The sequence below is a fragment of the Lates calcarifer genome, linkage group LG6, assembly GCF_001640805.2.
Source record: "Lates calcarifer isolate ASB-BC8 linkage group LG6, TLL_Latcal_v3, whole genome shotgun sequence".
Taxonomy (NCBI): Eukaryota; Metazoa; Chordata; class Actinopteri; family Centropomidae; genus Lates; species Lates calcarifer.
The window spans coordinates 12,563,705-12,582,361 of NC_066838.1; the positions used below are offsets into that span (position 1 = coordinate 12,563,705).

Below are 18,657 nucleotides of genomic sequence, written 5' to 3' on the forward strand. Positions count from 1 at the left end.
AAATGGTGGGGGGTGGGGGGCGAAATATTAGAGACATGTCTGAATATAATGAAGTCCAGTTTTAAAAAAAAAAAAAAACATCACATCTCTGACCTCAGTGTTAAGGGAATTAACACCTCTATGACTGTGACAACAAAAACATTACAAATGACCACTGAGTATATAGCTGTCACACTGTTTTAGGTCTTGTTATACCTGGATATTAGACATATATGTAAAGACATCTTACTGTGGTCTTACACTGCAACATGATTACTGTGTTACTGTACCTCATATTAAAAGACAATCTGTTAAGACTTCACTGAAATCATGTGTAATTTGTAGATTTAAGGTGAATTACATTCCAGCAGCTTCTATCCCAGTATCTGTTACAGAGGCAGCATGATAAGACTTTTGAAACCTAAAGGCACCATTGACTTAAATAAAGAGAAGGTCAGCCCAGTATTAAAACTGAAAACACAGGATTGGAACCTGCCATTGTTCACAAACTGACTGACCTTTGACTCTAATTGATTTAGATACCAGAGATAGTCTGTCAAACTATATATCCAACCAACAGTAAAAACTTACTTACAAAGCTATTAATGTCAGATTTCAAAGTTGCAGGTAAAAACAAACTTTCAGCTCCAGACTTTTTACACAGCCCTCCTCATGTTGTGGCTCTTAATTCCCCTCATTACACCCCTGAATATACACACATGTCTTTTTCTAAAGAAGACATCATGTTGAGTCAGTGCTGCCATCATGAAAGGAAATGATGGGTGTAAGATGTAAATGTATATGATATTATCAGATGTTTGGTTTTTGAGGGTTTTTTCTAATACAGCATATGGACAATAATTCAAAATACTGGTGAAAAAAGACACTCAATCATGATGTATTTTGTCTTAGTTTTAAGATTTTCAGTTAATTATTCATGCTAAGAAGATTACACTGGAATTTACTGCTTTACAATCTGAGATCAGATTTAGACACCATGATCAACTATCTTAAACATATTGCACTGCATAATATAACTTGTATGTTTTTTTGAACTCATATTAACGTACTTAATGAGTTATCGTAAAGGAAAGTGATGCCGTAGACCAAAAATAACAAAGAAACCCCCGTTAATGCTGAGAGATGGAGCAGAATAAAACTTTTTTTAAAGAGTCACAGATGATAAATATCATCTCAGCCTACTTGTAGTTTGTGTGGTTTGTCAGGGGATGTCTCTGTTCACTCATGTGAGCAAAGGTTTTACCAGTGAGAGGCGTAGAGAGAGTGATGACACATTTCAGCTCTTAACAAATGAGCTAGGCTCAAATTCAAACTAAAGCGGACGTGCGTTTTGCATATTCAGTGTTGTGGGTCTCAACTTCTTCCACCGTGTGTGGTCTTTGGAATTTATGTCATGAATGTCGTCTATTTGCTGTTTTATAACTCATTTAATCGGTCAACAAAAGGTTATTTATTTCAGCTCTTAATTGTGTGATGTATCAGCTCAGATTTTAGTGAAAGTGAAGATTACAGTTGTATTGAACTGCATGTTGCACATGATTTAACACAGTAAAGATCAGCAGCAGAAAACTGGTTGAGGCATTAATTCACTTTTATTTACAGTTATGTTAAATGGCAGTAGAAACAGGAAGAACAATGAGTGTCTCTCTCTCTCTCTCCCTGCGCTCTCTCTTTCTCTTTCCTGTTTATGAGGAGTGATACTCTTAGACTAACATTGCGGTAAACTCTAATACTGAACCAACTTTTCACATCAAAAAGTTAAGCCACACCCCACAACCCCACCCCCCTTTCCCCCAAAAAAGTAAAATAGGAAAATTGTTATCTCTCTATATTACAGAACTAAACAAATGAGCTTCCATTACTTACTGTACTTAGGTACTACTCTTTTAACATCAGCTACAGCTCTCTTACAGCTCATTTCCTTTGCACTGAGGTATTGTTCACGTCCTGAGCAGGCCTCACACAGGCTGCAGTCAAAGCGTCAGTCGAGCAGTGAACGCTAACGCAACTTCTCGCAAAAATGTTCTAAGCTGTTGCCGTCTGTGAAATGAGGTCAGTAAATTCAATATTTATTAAAAAATGCTAGTACTGTGAATTCAGTTTTAAGTGTAGATGTCCCACTGTTTTCACAAATTGTTCACACATCAGACATTAGCTGTCTCTTGCCCTTCCTGTCAGAAAACCTAAAGGTGTGACCACACATGGCCTAGACGGCCTCCCTCTCACTTGATTCATGTTTCTAGGGGATGTCCATGTCTCCGTTAGAGGCATGGGAGTGACGTTTCTCTAAATCACACCCAGCTCTGTTGTCGACATTTTCTTTGCTCTCCTCATCCTGATCCTCTGATCCTGATCTCCTCCTGAGACGCAGCCCGGGATCTCTCTGTGTCGGGATCTGGAAGCTCGAGAAGGAGCTTCCTAACGACGGTCTCTTCTCTGAAAACAAGATGATGACAAAACGCTTCAGAGAATGAAGTGTACGTTTGCAGCAGACAAATGAAATCAGAGTTTGGAGGACGCGTAAATGGAGAAGGAATTCACTGGTGAAAAAATAATCAAATTTCAGGAAGTGTATTGACGGGTATGAAATGTAAAAATAACTGTCGTCGTCGAGACAGACGGCAGAACACTCACAAACAAACAGCTCAATGCTAATCTTCACTTGAAGCAGAGTTAAATGTCAACCCAGCCACAGCAATGGTATTTACCACTGGCATTTAGAAACTCTCAGTTCATTCTCAAGAATTAATTCACATGTTGACAGTCGCATAAAACAGAAATAATTACTCTTCGTGCAAACAGAGTGAGTGAGAGATCTTTAAATTTATGTTTATCGTGTTTCATAATACACCATCTCATCGCTGGACACGTACCGCCCGGTCCAATCGGTCGCATCAGTCTGTTCATCTGGACGTTCCAGTGTTTGACGTTGGTGCTCGCTTGGCGAAGCTTCCTCTGTGCAGCCTGTCAGTGAGAAAGAGCTGCGCATTAAAACCTCTGATGAATAAACAAACTGATGAGGACTCCATCCTGAAACATGTTATCAGATTTTTAGGGCCCATCGGTTGTAATTTGAAAAGATCAAGCACCAGCAATATTAGATAAAGAAACTTTTTATCTATTACAAAGTTCTGTGACATGTAACATATTGACAGTTATGATATAGGGGCGTGCACAGTACTGGGTCTCTTAAGGCCAGATTAGCAGAGCAGAAATAACAGACCACCCTGTGCTAGTGATGCTATTATCACTGAAAATGCTTGGGGTAAATCACACAAAATCTTAAACACATGAATTCAAAAAACATATTTTAGGCATAAGAAAATGTGTTTATAATAACTGGATGTTAAATAAAACAAACATTAACAAATCAAGTTAGCTGATACTACTGGCTTAATGTTTTACTTAGACATCACAGCACATCCCCGATATGCAAGTTCAGTTAAAGAATAATTTCTTCTTTTATTGAGCAGTCTTTTTTGGTTCTTACCACAACATCCTGGTCGACCCTGTGCCGGTTGGCACGGACCTCCTCCAGCTGCCTCTGCGCCTCCTCCAGGGCTCGAGACTTGGCCTCCATTTCCTGTTTGAGCTCCTGCTTCTCCCTCTGTGTCTTCAGGATGTATTCCTCCTGTTCCTCCTGCAGGGACATCAGTGCCTTCATCTTCTCCTCCTCCTCAGCCAGTAACCTGTACACACGACATAAAAAAAACATACTTTTTCTGTTATTCATAATTGACACCAAGCTGCTTAAGATATTCATGAAATGTGAAAACAGACGCACAGGGCCTGACGTAAGGTGCTTTATCATTCATCAGAAAGTTTTAACTTGAAAAGACTGAGAGAGCACGCAAGAACAGTAACACAACAGATCTGACTGATGGCAACATTTAACAACTTCCTCTGTTGGCAGCTCAACTTCCTCAGGAACATAATGCAACATGAACTCAGCAGCTCAGCTCAATATCTGCACACATGAGTGCCTCCCTGTTTATAGCCAATACATCATTGTTTGCAAGCTCTAAATATAAACAAATTCTAAACTTCTTATCGTGCTGTGAAAGTGTTTGTAAGTGTCTGACTGCATGTTGGCAGGGATAAGTGGCTATACTCTACCCAGCTTGAGCGTAGCGGAAGGCCTCCTCATCCAGCCTGGCTTTGATCTCCTGCTGCAGCGCCTCTTCCAAACGCTTCTGCATCTCTTCCAGTTCCTGGATCCTCTTCCTCTGCCTCTCTGCTTCCTCCTCTTTCAGAGCCATCTCTGCCTGCATGCTGACCCGTGCCTTGATGTACATGACATGAAGCAAAGGGAATGAACGGTCACATATTTTTCTGCTTTTCTGTTTTTTTTTCCACCTCTTCTTTCCCTCCACACTCACCTCCTCAGCCTCTCTCAGCTGGACCTCCAGGGCCCGCTGGAGCTGCTCGTGCTGCTGGCGCCTCCTCTGCTCGTCCTGCTCCAGGAGGGCCTGAGCCTGCTTCTGCGCCTCCTTCAGGAGTTCCAGCTCCGCCAGCTTACGCTCCCGTTCCTCCTGCAGGGCCCGCAGCCTCTGCAGCTCCTCCTCCTTGGCCTGTCGTCTCTTCTCCCGCTGCTCACGCTGCTCGCGTCGCTTCAGCTTCAGATCTTTGTGTAGGGACTTTTTCCCCTCCACGTGCAGCCTGATAGCAGTTTGAATAGCTATGGAGAAGATCGTGTTTAATGTCTCGATATCAAAATGAAGCCTTAAAGACAGGTGAAGATAGGTGATCAATATCAGTGAACGTGAGACTCCTCTGACCTGTAGTCCACTCCTGTCTCTGTTTGGTGTCTGAGGCGCTCATCTCATAAGTCTTGGAGAGAGTTTTAAGACAAAACATGCACCTCTTCCCATCTCGGTCTGGCAGCACCTGTTAAACATTGATCAGATCAGTAAATATCCCTTCATCATGCATCGATTTTTTTTTTTTAGATTAGTAGTGACCATTTCTTTAATATACAGTGGTTAGGAGAGAAGAAAAACGGCGAACTCACTGGGAAAAGGACGTTTTTGATCCATTTGGAACGACCAAACAATATTTGATCATCGTCTACTTCCTATAATAAAGCATGATTTTAGAATGATTGTTTGTTTTCCTTTGGAGTAACACATGGTGCAGTGGGTAGTAGTGCTCTTGCTGAAAGAAAGGCAGAACTTCACCAGATGGTTTTATTTGTAAGTGCTCAGTGTGGTACCATGTGGCATTGATGTGCTTATAACTGACTCTGCGTTCACCTTAAAAGCCACAAAAACTGCCCGAACAACAATAACTCTACTCTAGAACATGTCATTCGTGAGTGTGAGAATGGCAGACTTAACTACTAACACTCAAGCTCTGTGAGATTTGGGAGGAAATCTATGATCTGATTGAATGTGACTGATCTGAATGTGAAACAAGACAACTTTCAGTTTCCAGCTGCTGCAGTTTTTATAAACTTGATGGTTCCCAACCTCTTTGGCTCATGACATGGCTAACAACTACTTGAGGACTGAGTGGAAATTATTAGGGGGGAGGGTTGCTGAGAAAATTGGGAGGGCTATTTATGTATTTCTCCTTTTGCTGAAGGGAGTGTAGTTTTATTTGAGGGGGCAGAGTGCAGACATGTCATTTGTCACTATTTGACAGCATCTCTCACTTATTCTGCTCTGTAATTAACTGTACTAATTGTACTAACTATAAGTAGAACATTAACGTAAAATGTGTTTTTAAAAAATGTAATGTGTCATATAAAGCAACAGGGACAGCTACTAGTTATGACTGGCAGGTTGTACTGTTTAAACTGGAGTATATAATCTTAAAGTAGTACTAGATTACTTTGAGATTAAGGGGGGAAGGTGCTGCAGTTTTTCTTCTAGTGAATAAAACGGTCCTAAGAAAATCATAAGAGCGTTTAGGCAGGATTTGCTTTTAAAAAAAAAAGGCAACTATAACACCCTAATAATTTTCATACAGACTTGATTCCTCGTGACTGTTTGCACATGTAGAGCCCACAGGTTGTGTTTTGTTGGAATATTTTGGGGGGTTTTCTGGGTCCCTAAGAGGTAAACTTTTCCAGCAATTCACAGGAAAACCCAACGATGAGGGAAGTCCTTAAAAATAAATATCTGCCATCTTGTGACCCCTTTTGCTTCATCTTGCAACACCATGGGGGAGTCCCCACCCCCAGGCTGGGAACCGCAAATGTACAAAGCAAAGCAAATGAGCAGTATGTACTGTATTTCTTTTCTGGACAAAAAAAAAACTGAGAAAGAATTCAGTGTTATTAAAAGCCACATGTCCTTCCAGTGTTAAGTGTTTAGCTTTGAAAGATGATCATCTCCAGCTGCTTACCTCCACACAGCAGTTCCCATCCAGAGCTATGTTGCCCTGGCAATCCTTGCGGTCCTCCCCAGTGTAGTAGGACAAGTTGCTCGGCCTTAAGGTGAACCAGCGTTCCTTCCAGTTTCTCCTCAGCTGACCTTTTTTCCACAGATAACCCTGCATGCATCCAAACCAACGCACACACACATACTGTCATACTGCCAAAGAAAAGAGCACATCTGGAACCAAAGCACAGACTCCTGGTGGCCAGTGGGTCTCTTACCTCTTTGAGGACATCACCAACTATCTCCCTGTACACTTCCTCTATAGCCATGCTGATTATGCTCTTATCAATTCCTCTGCTTATCTTTCCCGAGTTCATCATCTCTAGAAAAACCCAAACAGTAATGCCACTCTGCTGCACTGAGTCCTGAGAGAAGAAGTCCTCTAATTCAACACAGTTGAACTCAATACTCATGGCCATGCATATCTTCTTCAAGAGGTACTCCACCTGAAGAGGAAAAGAAACCAAACGTCTTGAGAGTGAGAATAAATATGCTTCATCTGAATTATCTGTGTTTTCTGCATTATACTCAAGGGAGGAAGTAACTAAAAAAAACTGTTGTTTTACTACAATCAAGAAAAGTTTGTGTACACTTCAGTAGAGTTTGTAACTCACATTAACACATATTTTAGTGACTTTCCTTCGAGGGATTTTTTTTAAAGCTCACATTCAACAATGTTGCCCTCTCTCTGCAGTAACTTGTATTTTTGTTTTCTCTTAATGAAACCCATTTTAGTAACAGTATTTACATAGTAGTACTTATTACATGCACAGTGGTCGGTGTGTGAAGCCGAAATACCAAAATAAAACTGGATGGTGTTTGCTTAAACTCAGCGAGACAGAAACTACTCTGCCCCTGAAATTTAGGGCTTTCTCTTGGCAGCTGCTGTGAAAAACACAAGACAGGAAACCAAAACGAGTTTGCAAGTGAGAAACAAGCCCACACCGCTGCATGAAAAGAGCAACGTGTTCCATGATGGCAAGAAACAAGGTTTCAACCAGGCTGTACTTACTGATTGTAAGAGATCCAACAACATTTTTAGGTCACAGATTACTGACTACAGTCTTAGAATTGTTCTCAACAACAGAGCACAGTAACTTGAAACATTCATGTTGCTAAATTTAGAAACGAACAACCACGATCAACTTCAAGATGTGCAAAAACGTTTGTTTTTGTAAACTTACAATGGGATTTTTCTTCCCGGTCCAATCATGTTTTGAATAACAAACAATACCCCAGAAATCAGATTTGTTACTGTACTGAGGGAGTGTGAAGAAATTCCTTCAACTCTAAGTCTATTTTAGTTGAACCTACCTCATCAGGGACCATAACCAGCGGGTATTTGTCCTCAGACAGAAAATTAAAAAGACACCAAAGCCGAAAAGCATCCTTCTCTGGCAGAACTGTGCTGCTGTTTTTGTCCGTCTGGTAGTTTTTCTTTGCCGTAAGAGTCCAACAGAGCTCGTCTACGTTTTCCTTATTAAAAGAACCTTCCACAACCTACAACAACAAAATGCAGGGACTGAAAAAAACTTTGACTGTATCTTTGACTTCATAGCCTTAGAATCTGATGAAACAAAAAGAGCATGTGGTTGTGTTTTTGTCACCTTATCCAGGATGTATTTGTTGAGATAAGGCATATAACCCTGACTGGAAACTGGACCATCATCATCATCCCTAAAGTGCTCCTCCAAAGCGACTGGGTCATGTGGGATACTCAGGACTGTGCACAGGTTGTGGGACAAAACCTGTGAAATCACAATGTACAGGACAGACATATTTAAAACTGCATTCTCTAAATCAATATGTATAACATAGGTGAATCACATCAGCTATAATGGCATGAATGCGATGTTAAACTACTGCTAAAGCTAAATAACATACTATCAAATATATCTACTAATGTGGGTGAACAAACTGAGAACAAAATGTTGATTTAGATTTTTAGGGAGCTGAAGTTTTGGAATTTCTGCTGCACTGTATTTTTCTAAAAATAATGTTTATACATATGTTAGTGTGACAAAATAAAAAAATGTGTGGCTGTAGTCAGCAAGTGAAACTGCATGGCAAACATTTTCAGATACTATATTTAAACACTTTTTTAAGTCAGTCAATTATTAAAGTATTTGAATTGCACCTTGTGCACAGTGTAAAATGTAAAATAATGGGAGATATAAATGAAAATAAAAAACAAATATCAATAAGACATGCTAAAACGTCAGGTTACATAAGAGTGACACAGTGTAAAGTACTACTTGTAGCAGGAAAATAAAAACCAGACTTTTGCTTTTACGGCAATACATTTTTTCAGTTGATAGTGTGCAATGTCCTCAGATATCTAACGTATGTTATCAGTCAACCAGCCTCCGAGTGTTGAGCCATAACCACATCCTGTCTCTAGTCTCCAGTGCACTACAACATCTGTCAGCTTTGAGGCCATGACATGCAAGTGGCTTGTCTGCGAGCCTGTCTTAAGAACATGGTGCCTGTACACAGGCTGCATGCATGAGGGGGATAAGCCTAGTCATGAGGCTGACTCGCTGTGAGCCAGGAGCAGCGGGGCAGCACATCGCAGGAACGTGGAGGTGGCTGGAAATGGAGTCTGATCCACGCCAATACCAAGTGACATAACGATGAGCTCAACAGAAAATACAGCTGCTTCGTTGAAGCCTTGTGGCAAGAGACAACAACCACCAACATGTTTCCACTTTGTCCTCGCTCTCACCGTAACAATGTCCCTTTGACGTACACGCGCTCATGTTGTGAACATACTCTATTCAACAGGCTGTTCTCTGGGCAGGTCCAGTGCCAGAGGACCCTTTGCACTACAAGCTGGTACGCCGAGGCCCAGTGTACGCACAGCTTGGCGATGAGGGCTCTCATTCATGTACAGACTGAGAGCAAACTGTTACTCTCGTGCTCTCGCCAGACAGAGGTGCATATTGTGCCTTCTCTTAGCAGTCAAAGCATTTTACTCGAAATATAGGGAACAAATTAGTTCCTTGTTGAACAGAATGTGGTTAGGTTTTTCACACAGGAAATATTGAGGATGATAGGTAACATCAGATTGTGTACACCCTTATTTCCTACATCTACGGAATCAAATGTGACAAAGACTAAATAACACATGCACTTGTGACATTTAGTTTGCTGAGCACTTCAAATATTTTCATCTCATTTCTCTCAGAGCGAGCCCACGTGATGAAATATGAATTGAGGTAGGAAATGAGGCAGCTGAGTAAAAAAGTGACTTCTCAAACAGAAAAACTTTACTAAAGTCCCATCTTCCAGGTAGAGGACCCTCCACTCACCTTCAGCTGAGACTTGGACACCTTACCGCTCTTCTCCAGATCCAGGGCTGTGAAGCCATACCAGATGGACTTGAGCAGCTCAGACCGCAAGTCCATTTCTGCAGCAGCGTTACTTTCTGATTTCCTCCTCTACGTCTCTTCTTCTTCCCTCTACTGTTGACACGGGGCCTTTGGGTGACAAGCAGACACCCACACAGTGTTGCTGCTGTCAGGCAGACATGGAGCTTTACCAGTCTGCTGGTAGCGACACCTGCTGGACATCGACAGTTAGAGACAAGAGTGGGAGTGTCTTATTGTTAGATTCATGCCCCAATCTTGCCCTCCAGAAGGACAAGTTTTCAGATCCTCTACAAATACCATATTATGAAAGTACCACATTACAAGTTTAAGTCCTCCAATCAAACTGAGTACTCAGAATTTCTCTTTAAAACTATGTTAATTTTATTACAGCTGAAATAATTACTTGATGAGTAGTCAGGTGACAGAAAATGAATCATCAATATTGCTATTTTTCATATAAAAACACCTTCACCACCCACCTCCTTCTAAAAAAAAAAAAATCTCAACTTTTCCAGGGTGAGGACTTGCTGCTTTCCTCTGTTTTTTTAATTTTACTGATGAATATCAGTCAGTTTTTAACCGTTATCAAGACCAAATTTTAAGGTATGATATTAGACTTTAGGAGTGTTGGGAGAGGAGTGTGATGGACAGCTTTTTAAAAAATGTGTTATTTTCTGACATTTTATGAACCACATATACTGTTATATGTTTATTGCTGCTCTAATCATTACACATTTATGTTATCAAACTATGTTATATTATCAATAAGAATTTTAATAATGTAGTTGTTAAAATTGGAGCTAAATATGGTTGGTTGGTCTTGTTAATTATAATTTCATCATATGTTTCTTTACAAAACATATGATGATCAAGAAACACATGAACAGTAACTGGTAACTAAAGCCATTTATACTCCATTGTTTTCTACTTGAATAACCAGTGCTGCCTCCAAGGACTGTTGAGATTATAGGATTTACAAGTGAACATAACTACTAAATATGATGTCTTTTGAGACCTGAGTTGCCAGCGATAAGGTAATGAAGACACTGGTAAATTTTTTTTTTTTTTTTTTTTTTTTTTTTTTTTTTTACTGAGCTACGTTATCGTTTGCAAACCAGCTAGGAGTTTAAGATTTAGTTTATTTTTAGATCTCGCTTTCAGGTACAGTGAAATTAGCACTTAGCTTTTTAACACCTTTAGTAAAAGTATTCTTTTAATTTGAGTCTTTGGGATTGTATAAAACAACGGAGCGCTTGAAAAAAAGTGGTGACAATGCTAAATGTCAGGACAAACACCTCCACCTAGAGGCGTAAATAAATGAATAAATCATGTTTTGTTTCCTATAACTGTAGAAACATTTATAAAATCAGATACAAGGAAATAGAATTAGAAAAGCACTTCAGCTTGACAAAATCTTAACTCACTGTCCAATTACTACTTTGATTTTCCTATCTCATGGTGTGGTCATCAGTGGAGGGGCTCTGCTCATCTTCATAACAATAGAGCAAATTACATCTGCTGAGGAAGACTGTGGTATGGCACTTGGGTGTTGTCTTGTTTGTACATGTGTTATATGTGATAGTTGTTTTATATGTCACGTGTCAAGTTTTAGTTTGTTAAAGATCATTTTCCATACTTACAGACATTCTATTCTATTCTATTTGCTGGTGGGGGGATGCCGCGGCAAAAGCAGTCACGTGGTAAAACAACTTTCGCGTCGTTGCCATGGAGTTGTTTATGAAAATCCGCTGCTCATTGGTCGGAGATATTGTCACGACCAAAGTGCGCGCTGTCATTGGTTGGTACGGCTTCCTATTGCGACCAATGGCGAAGCGCGCTTTTTACAAACTGCTGCGAGTCCAGGAAGTTGACAGCCCTCCGCAGTGTGAAAGGACGCAACAAGGGATCTTTAAATCTCCAGAAAACGCCTGGAAAACGAAAACATTCGGAATTAATTGTATCAGAAAGGCTTTATTGGATGCTCAGAAGTAAGTAACAGTGGCCCTTTTGTATTTTGAAAGTATGTTAAGTGTGTGGTAAACGGCTTTATATGCGCATGTAGCATGTGCTAACGATAAAAGACCCTAAATGTACCCTTCTGCTCGAGTCAAAGCTCATTTCTCTTGGTAATGTTTGTAGTTAAAGCGTTGGTTTTAACCGTGCGCAGGCTTGGCTGCTGTCAGTTATGTGCTCTGTTGATTGGGCAAATAAATGTCATTATTTATTGTCTGATTAGTGTTTTTAACAGCACCACTGATGGTGGCCTTTGGCTTCCCGGAGCTTTAGCTTTAGCAACTGATTTTGTTGCTCCTTATCTTCGGAACAAACGTTAAAGCTTTGGAAGGAATCGTAGTCTGATGTTTTTATGTCTGCAGGTCCATGCTTTGTGTATTTTGTCCACATGTGTACTCACTTTGCTATTGGCTTGTATGATGTTTCATGCTTGGTTGCTCTTCATTTGTTTTTGTTTTTTACATTTTTTTGTTCCTCTAGTTCTTCTTTACTCCTTCACCACCCACTTCCTCCTCCTGTTATCATTATGGATTCATCTGCAGTCCTTCGTCAGCAAAGTCAGAACAAAATCCACAGTGACTTTAAGAGGTAAGCCATTTTAAGTATGAGACACACTGCTTCAGTTTATATGCTGCTGGGTGATGAATATAAAGTTGAAAGCACCAACAGAAATGTATCTGTGGCACAATGTATCCAAGACTGCACCAAAGCAGATTTGTAATCTCATTTACTTATTTTTTTGATCACTTATTCCTTACTTAAAGCTAAACTTTAGATTTTATTTTTGTTAAGGCAACATTCATCAGCTGATTGTGTAGACTGTGGACTTTTAAAGTAAAGTAGGAAAAATAGTTGTTTTGGTATTGTTACTGGAATTCAGTTCACACTCAGATAGTCACCCAAAATCATGGCACTGTCAAAGTCACTCACATCACATTTTTTCCCCTGCATGCATACCTGCATCTGCCTGATTTTATGCACTGCACTGCTGCCACACGTTTGGTTGATTTGCATGAATAAGCAGGTGTTCAGGTGTTCCAAATAAAACACTTGGTGAGTGTAGTTGAGCTTCTTGTTTTGCAAATGACTGCTTTTTTGGTCACACAGAATGAAGAATGAACATAACAAAATGCCAGCGAACCCAAAGCCTTCCAAACCTGTGTCTGCAACTCACCTTTCTAAACAAAACAGTGAGAACAAAGACCCAGGAATCTCAGAAATAGGTAGAAAGGCAGCTGTGCGACCAGGTGTAAGCAGGCTTCCGGTGCTTGCAAAGTCTCTTCATCTCCAGACTCCCTCAGACTTCAGTCAGTCTCACTGTAGGTGGGAGGAGAAACCTCTGGCTGTAAGTGCCTCCCTCCTGTCCTGTAGATTTTAATGTTTTTATTTGATTGGATAACTTTTATATTGTTAATAATACTCAATCATTTTAATACAGGGGAAAGCTAAGAAGAAAAAGCCATGCACCAGGCCTGTGCCGTTTAACTTCTCTCAGCCCAAGAGTTCAAGAACAACCAGCGAAAAACACCAGCCCATAACATCACAGACTGGCACTCATGCTGTCCAACCTGAAAACAGTGTATGCAGTGCTCGACTAAAGACCCAGAACATTAATTCAAAATCTTCTAAACATCCAGCTGTGTTAAACAGCCATGTGGACTCAACACATAAGTCTCACGGAAAGGCTACAGAACACCTGTCAGAACAGCCTGGGCTTCCCAACACTTTTAAGACTTCAGCTACTTTGTCCAATCCTCTGTCAGCCATTCCTAATAACACTCTGCATCAGAAGAGCACTCCTTCTTCTGCACAGCCTGCTCTCAGTGCAGAGACATGTTTGGAAAACATGAACCAGCTCAGTCTCAAAGATCCAACCAAGACATCGCAGAACGCACAGCTGACCACGCAAGTTACTGGTAAGTTTAGCATGTTATTGACTTGACATGCCATTTCTGTTTTGAACAGTATCACTGAATATACCTGCATCTTACATTTCTAGCCATGTAGATACATTTGTTTATATTTGGTAGTAACAACTGCCTTTCTCCAGGTAGATAAATGTATCTCACCTTAGCAACAACACAACTGGTAGTTTATGATTGTCCTAGTGAACAGTTATCATCAGTGTTTCTTAGGTTGATTTTATGTATTTCAGACAAAGGGGAGAACTTCCAGTCTGACCATGCTGCTTTGCTCAGTATCCTCCGGAACGAGGGAATAAGTGTCACAGGTCTGGGATCTGCAACTCCACAGTGTAAACCGTATAACTATCTGGTAAGGTGGTTTGATTCTAGTTGTTAACTGGATTCTTTTACATTGTCTTTTGGTCCCTACACATTTACTGACTGGGTTCTTTCAGGTGCTTAATGTTTTATTTTTGTAATAATAATGATTTAAACGTTGAACAGTTTTAAAGTCATAAATCCTGTTGTTCGCAGCCCCAGCGAGTGTCTGTCATGAAGAGTCGACAAAAAGCTGGAACCACCACAGGTTAGCATAAGACTGAGAACATGATTTGCAACAGAACTGCAAAGTGATGTCTTGGTATGCTTATTTACTTGTAGGGCTACAGATAATTATTTATTTAAAGGACAAATTTGATATTTTGCTTGTTAGATGTCTTGCTGAGAATTATGTGAGAACATGCTCATGTCTGTTTGGTAAATATGCGGCTGGGGCTAGCATCCAGTTAGCTTAGCACAAAAACCGGAAACATGGGTTAACAGCCACCCTGGCTCTGTCCAGAAGTAACAAAACAGAAAGTGTATGGATTAAACAGAACACTTACAATGTATTAATTTGTCTGCTTTAGAAGTGCTGATAGTCTGATGTTACCATTGGACAGAGCCAGCTGGTTAATTGTTTCCCCCATTCCTTGATTTCAGACTCTAGTTTTAATCCACAGCTAACCAGTTGCTGGATGCAGCTTCACATTTTACTGTACAGACATAAGAGTGGTATTGATCTTATGTAATTCTCAGCTAGAAAGTGAAAAGGTTGCGTTGTTCCTTTAAGTTAGTGGTTTTTATTCTATCACTATCACACACACTATCTAATGTTTTTAATCTTATGTGGTCGCCAGTGAAAAACCCAAAAAAGTGATAATAAACAGAGAAAACAAGTAAATTTTAGCTTGATAATAAACAATACAGTATAAGTAAAAGTGGTCTTTGCATATCCAGTGACTCTGTGCTCTTTGTGCTCTTCTTACAGGAGCAGTGAAGTCTGTGCAGTTCTCCCCAGACCCCGGTGCACTGCAAAGTATCCTCCAGAACGAGGGGGTTGAAGGCTGGAGGGGCCGTAGGCGCCACACCCCGAAACTCTGTCTGTCCATCAGGCAGAGGCACTTCAGTCTACACAGTACGTAAATATTAAATGTGTTTTCACTTCTGCTCTTCTACTTCTTCTTACTCTGTTTGTTGTAGCTTTTTATATTACTACACTGCCTTTGAAATGCAAACACACAGTTTCATTTTGTCTGTTGGTTCCTTTCTCAGGCTCAGAGAGTGCCGGTGAGGAAAAATCATGCAGAGGCGACTGGCGGACCAGTGGGTAAGATGCAGCAGTATTGTTCTTGTTATCTCATAAAACCTAATGCACCTCTTATCTCTTTGTCCTTTCATCCTGATGTGACTCGCCTGTTTTATCCTCAGCAGTAACGCTCAAAGAGACTCCGCTGAAGAAATGGACTCCACAGAGAGTCCGTGACACCAGACATCAGCCCATGTCTGCTATGGTCAGTATATATGTGCTGTATGTTCATATTCTGTCTGTTTGGCATGTTGTATTTCCTGCAGTCACTTCTTTATCTCATGATGCTGCTGTCCTCAGAAATGGCATCTGTCGACACAACAGTCACCATACGCCGGCACGCCCGTGCTGAGGAGCAGCAAAACCAACCTTCAGCCGCACCAGGAGGTGAGAGCAGGATGTCAATTTGTTAATGTGTATATAGAGATTTTACACAACTCTGTGCATTACAAGAATATTGTCCATTAAGAAAACAAAAAAGGTGTATGAACAGCCAAAGTCAGAGAATAGAAATGGTTCTTGAGGGGGTCTTTCTATGAATTCAAGGCAGCTCCATCAAAGGCTTGATGACTTTTTAATTTTCAGTTTAGATAAACTGAATGGTTGCAACATTTCAGAAATTTAAAGATGATGTTGATGGTAATAATGACACATCACTGTTGCACTGGCGAAACTACAATAAATGCACCTCAGAACAAAGCACATGTATGATAGATAGTTATCATCCAAAACATTTTACTGCTACCAGTACGGCATATATTTTAACCAGACGTGAACATGCTGTTCTTTGCTCCAGATCACAATCATATGACTTTCCCATTTGTTAGCAGGAGATCGTCCAGCGATTATTTGATGAACCAGATGATGAGCAGAACACTAATGTGACTGACAAAGATCCCGAGACACGAGCAGAGCAGCTCCCAGTTCAAGCCTCAAGTGTAAGAAATCCAAAACTTAACGACCACACATGAATCACAATTAAATTTTATTTCTTTATCTAGTTTGTATTTATTTATAAATCTCTGTCTGTTGTTTTGTTTCCTCTTCCACTTCTCTAGACTAAAACCCGCTGTGAGGAAAAAGCAGAGACAAGCAGGGCTAACACCAGTGAGGATGAGGAGAGGGAGCAGGGGCAGAGGACTGTGGGAGGACAACCTTTCATCCAAGCACCGCAAAGAGAGTCTGTCATTTTTTTCTCAACGGGCAAAAAGCTGTTCAGAGCCCCACGTTTTGAGAAGCAGGAGAGCTCATCTGATCAGCATGGTCCAGTTCCATCACAGCAGAGAAAGGTGCTGCCAGTACATGAGGAGATGTCATCTGCGTCAGAACAGACCTGTCAGATCAACCTGCCTGTTCAGAGTCTGCACAGAGGTAACACTGACGCATCACATCCCCATAAAATGACCATGTAACGTATTTTATTTCCTCTGCAGTTTGTGAACATTAGCTTGGATTGCCACTGCAACACCTGTTTAAGAGTGACCTTTTTTTTCTGTCACAGACATCATTGTTCAGAAGAGCTATGGATTGAGTCCTGCTGTGGCGTTGCTGCGTAAGCGTCTTCCTCCTCTGGAGGAGCTGCGCATGGACGAGGAGGTGGCCACCTACACCTCGGTGTCTGTCCCCGATGCCCCTGGGTTTCTCCCCCCTCGGCCTCGCTGTGAAAACCCTCTGGTCTCCATCCTGCACTTTGAAGAGTCCTCTGTGAGTTCACCTCTGGTAGTATGAAATGAAGTATGAACGGTGCGATGTGTAGTCACTGACCTCAATAATCACCTTAATGAAACAATAATATATGTCACACAATATTTGTCACTTGTTTTTATTAAACACAGTGTTCAGTCAATTCAGTATAAGTAAGAGAAAATTCTTTACAATAAGACTCTTTACAAAATATGACTCAGCATAAAGACTGGAAACCTAATTATTAATCTTCTAATCTAATGCTCAGCAAGAAATACATATATGTTCAAAATGTTGAACTATTCCTTAATTACGACACAATATGATACAACATTGTGAGGTATTACAAACCAAAAGTTGTCACATTAAATTAGATTGTGAATGGGACCTAACACTTTGATACATTAAACATATAGATATTCTTTGTGTGTATACACAGATACACAAGTTAATAACATTTTTCCCTTTGTTTTCCAGAGATTTGTTCCAATTGGCTTCAATCTCTCCTCTGGTTCGTCTTCTCCACAGAGCTCTCCACTGCAGGAGAGATGATTTGCACTACAAGCACAGTATTTGTTTTGACTGTGAATATCCAGAGTGGATAAGCTCACTCTGGTGGACTGTTGAGACTTTCTTTAGTAGAACTGCCGATGTTTGTCCAACACTGTTACCAGCCGTAATACACGCCCAAAGATCATTGCTGGGATCATTTTTATTTTATTATTATAGATGCTTTCGAAAAAGAATAGAGGTTATATCTGTGAAATGAGGCATCTTTTATACTACAGGCATTCATGCTTGACAATAATGTAGATGTACAGATATTACATATAATGTTTATTACATGAATCCAAAACTAAATGTTGGAAAGATAAAAGTTTGTAAAAGGTCAGTGAAGACTCTGGACTTCATCAGTGTTATAGCTTTAGTACACATGTAGAGTAGGAAGACATTGTTATTTGTTGTTATCTGCAATTTTGAACAAACCAGAATCTTGTTGTGTGGATTGAAAATGATTAAAGTTCTTAATGTACAGTGTTTATAATAAATGTAAATATGTTACAGTTGAGTCGTGTATGGTTTTTCTTTCAGCTCTTGAAGTTGTTTAAAGGGGCACTCCACCAGTTTAACACAAACAGGTGTGAGTTGTACTGTATAATGTCCTCTGTGGCACAGAACGCAGCTCTCTGAAGTCTGAGAAAATGTCTAAAACTCTGAACCGAAAGCCTGACTTACAAACTGTCAGCATGGTGTTTTACAAATATGGGTGTTTACCAGGCAGGGAGGGTTTAACGACAGTCTGATATTGGTTGTATTATGGGAACTGATCCAGTGTTTTGGGGGCTTAACCCACACTGAGGACTAAAAGTCAGGTTTAGTTCTTACTCGATTTGTCAAACAATAGAAAATCTGTTGTCAACATTTTTGATAATTATGTGAAAGTTTGAGTAATTCATTAGGGATAAATGCCAAATATTTCCTGGTTCAAGTTGAAATGTTAGAATATGCTGCTCTTTTAATCACATATATCATAGTAATTTTAATATCTTTGGGTTTTGTATTTTTCACAAGCACTTACTGAAGCTAAATGTAAAATGTACTGATAATGAAACCCAAGATTTGCTGTGTGTTAATTGTACATGACACAAAAAAGTTCAGGTTCTAATGTGGACATT

General features: G+C 40.2%; 2 protein-coding genes across 3 annotated transcripts; one reads left to right on the top strand and one right to left on the bottom strand.

The window, feature by feature from the left end:
* Positions 1 to 1,573: 1,573 nt before the first annotated feature.
* Positions 1,574 to 9,897, bottom strand: LOC108876547 (DEF6 guanine nucleotide exchange factor). Of its 2 annotated transcripts, XM_018666146.2 has the most exons (12): positions 9,695 to 9,897; positions 7,991 to 8,131; positions 7,698 to 7,883; positions 6,602 to 6,829; positions 6,349 to 6,495; positions 5,012 to 5,074; positions 4,779 to 4,887; positions 4,380 to 4,678; positions 4,117 to 4,283; positions 3,491 to 3,689; positions 2,874 to 2,964; positions 1,574 to 2,436 (listed from the first exon to the last, which is right to left on the bottom strand). In XM_018666146.2, the coding sequence occupies exons 1-12, from the start codon at positions 9,788 to 9,790 to the stop codon at positions 2,240 to 2,242; spliced, it is 1,923 nt and encodes a 640-aa protein (XP_018521662.1). In that variant the 5' UTR covers positions 9,791 to 9,897; the 3' UTR covers positions 1,574 to 2,239. The 2 variants fall into 2 exon arrangements, with proteins under 2 accessions (XP_018521662.1, XP_018521663.1); XM_018666147.2 differs by lacking the exon at positions 5,012 to 5,074.
* Positions 9,898 to 11,446: 1,549 nt separating this feature from the next.
* Positions 11,447 to 18,050, top strand: troap (trophinin associated protein). Its single transcript, XM_051070984.1, is given in 15 exon segments — positions 11,447 to 11,742; positions 12,248 to 12,355; positions 12,875 to 13,112; positions 13,206 to 13,683; positions 13,923 to 14,041; positions 14,206 to 14,257; positions 14,981 to 15,051; positions 15,053 to 15,127; positions 15,265 to 15,319; positions 15,421 to 15,503; positions 15,599 to 15,685; positions 16,126 to 16,236; positions 16,357 to 16,669; positions 16,800 to 17,002; positions 17,459 to 18,050. Coding segments are annotated over 15 exon segments (2,331 nt in total). The 5' UTR covers positions 11,447 to 11,479; the 3' UTR covers positions 17,534 to 18,050.
* Positions 18,051 to 18,657: the final 607 nt, after the last annotated feature.

What these genes read in the sequence shown, in the direction of transcription:
- LOC108876547 (XM_018666146.2), bottom strand. Translation starts at nt 9,790, where the DNA reads ATGGACTTGCGGTCTGAGCTGCTCAAGTCCATCTGGTATGGCTTCACA. An exon ending in TTCCGCTACGCTCAAGCTGG is followed by an intron (nt 3,690 to 4,116) that starts GTAGAGTATAGC and finishes TCGTGTGTACAG; the next exon opens with GTTACTGGCTGAGGAGGAGG. An exon ending in GCGACCGATTGGACCGGGCG is followed by an intron (nt 2,437 to 2,873) that starts GTACGTGTCCAG and finishes TCTTGTTTTCAG; the next exon opens with AGAAGAGACCGTCGTTAGGA.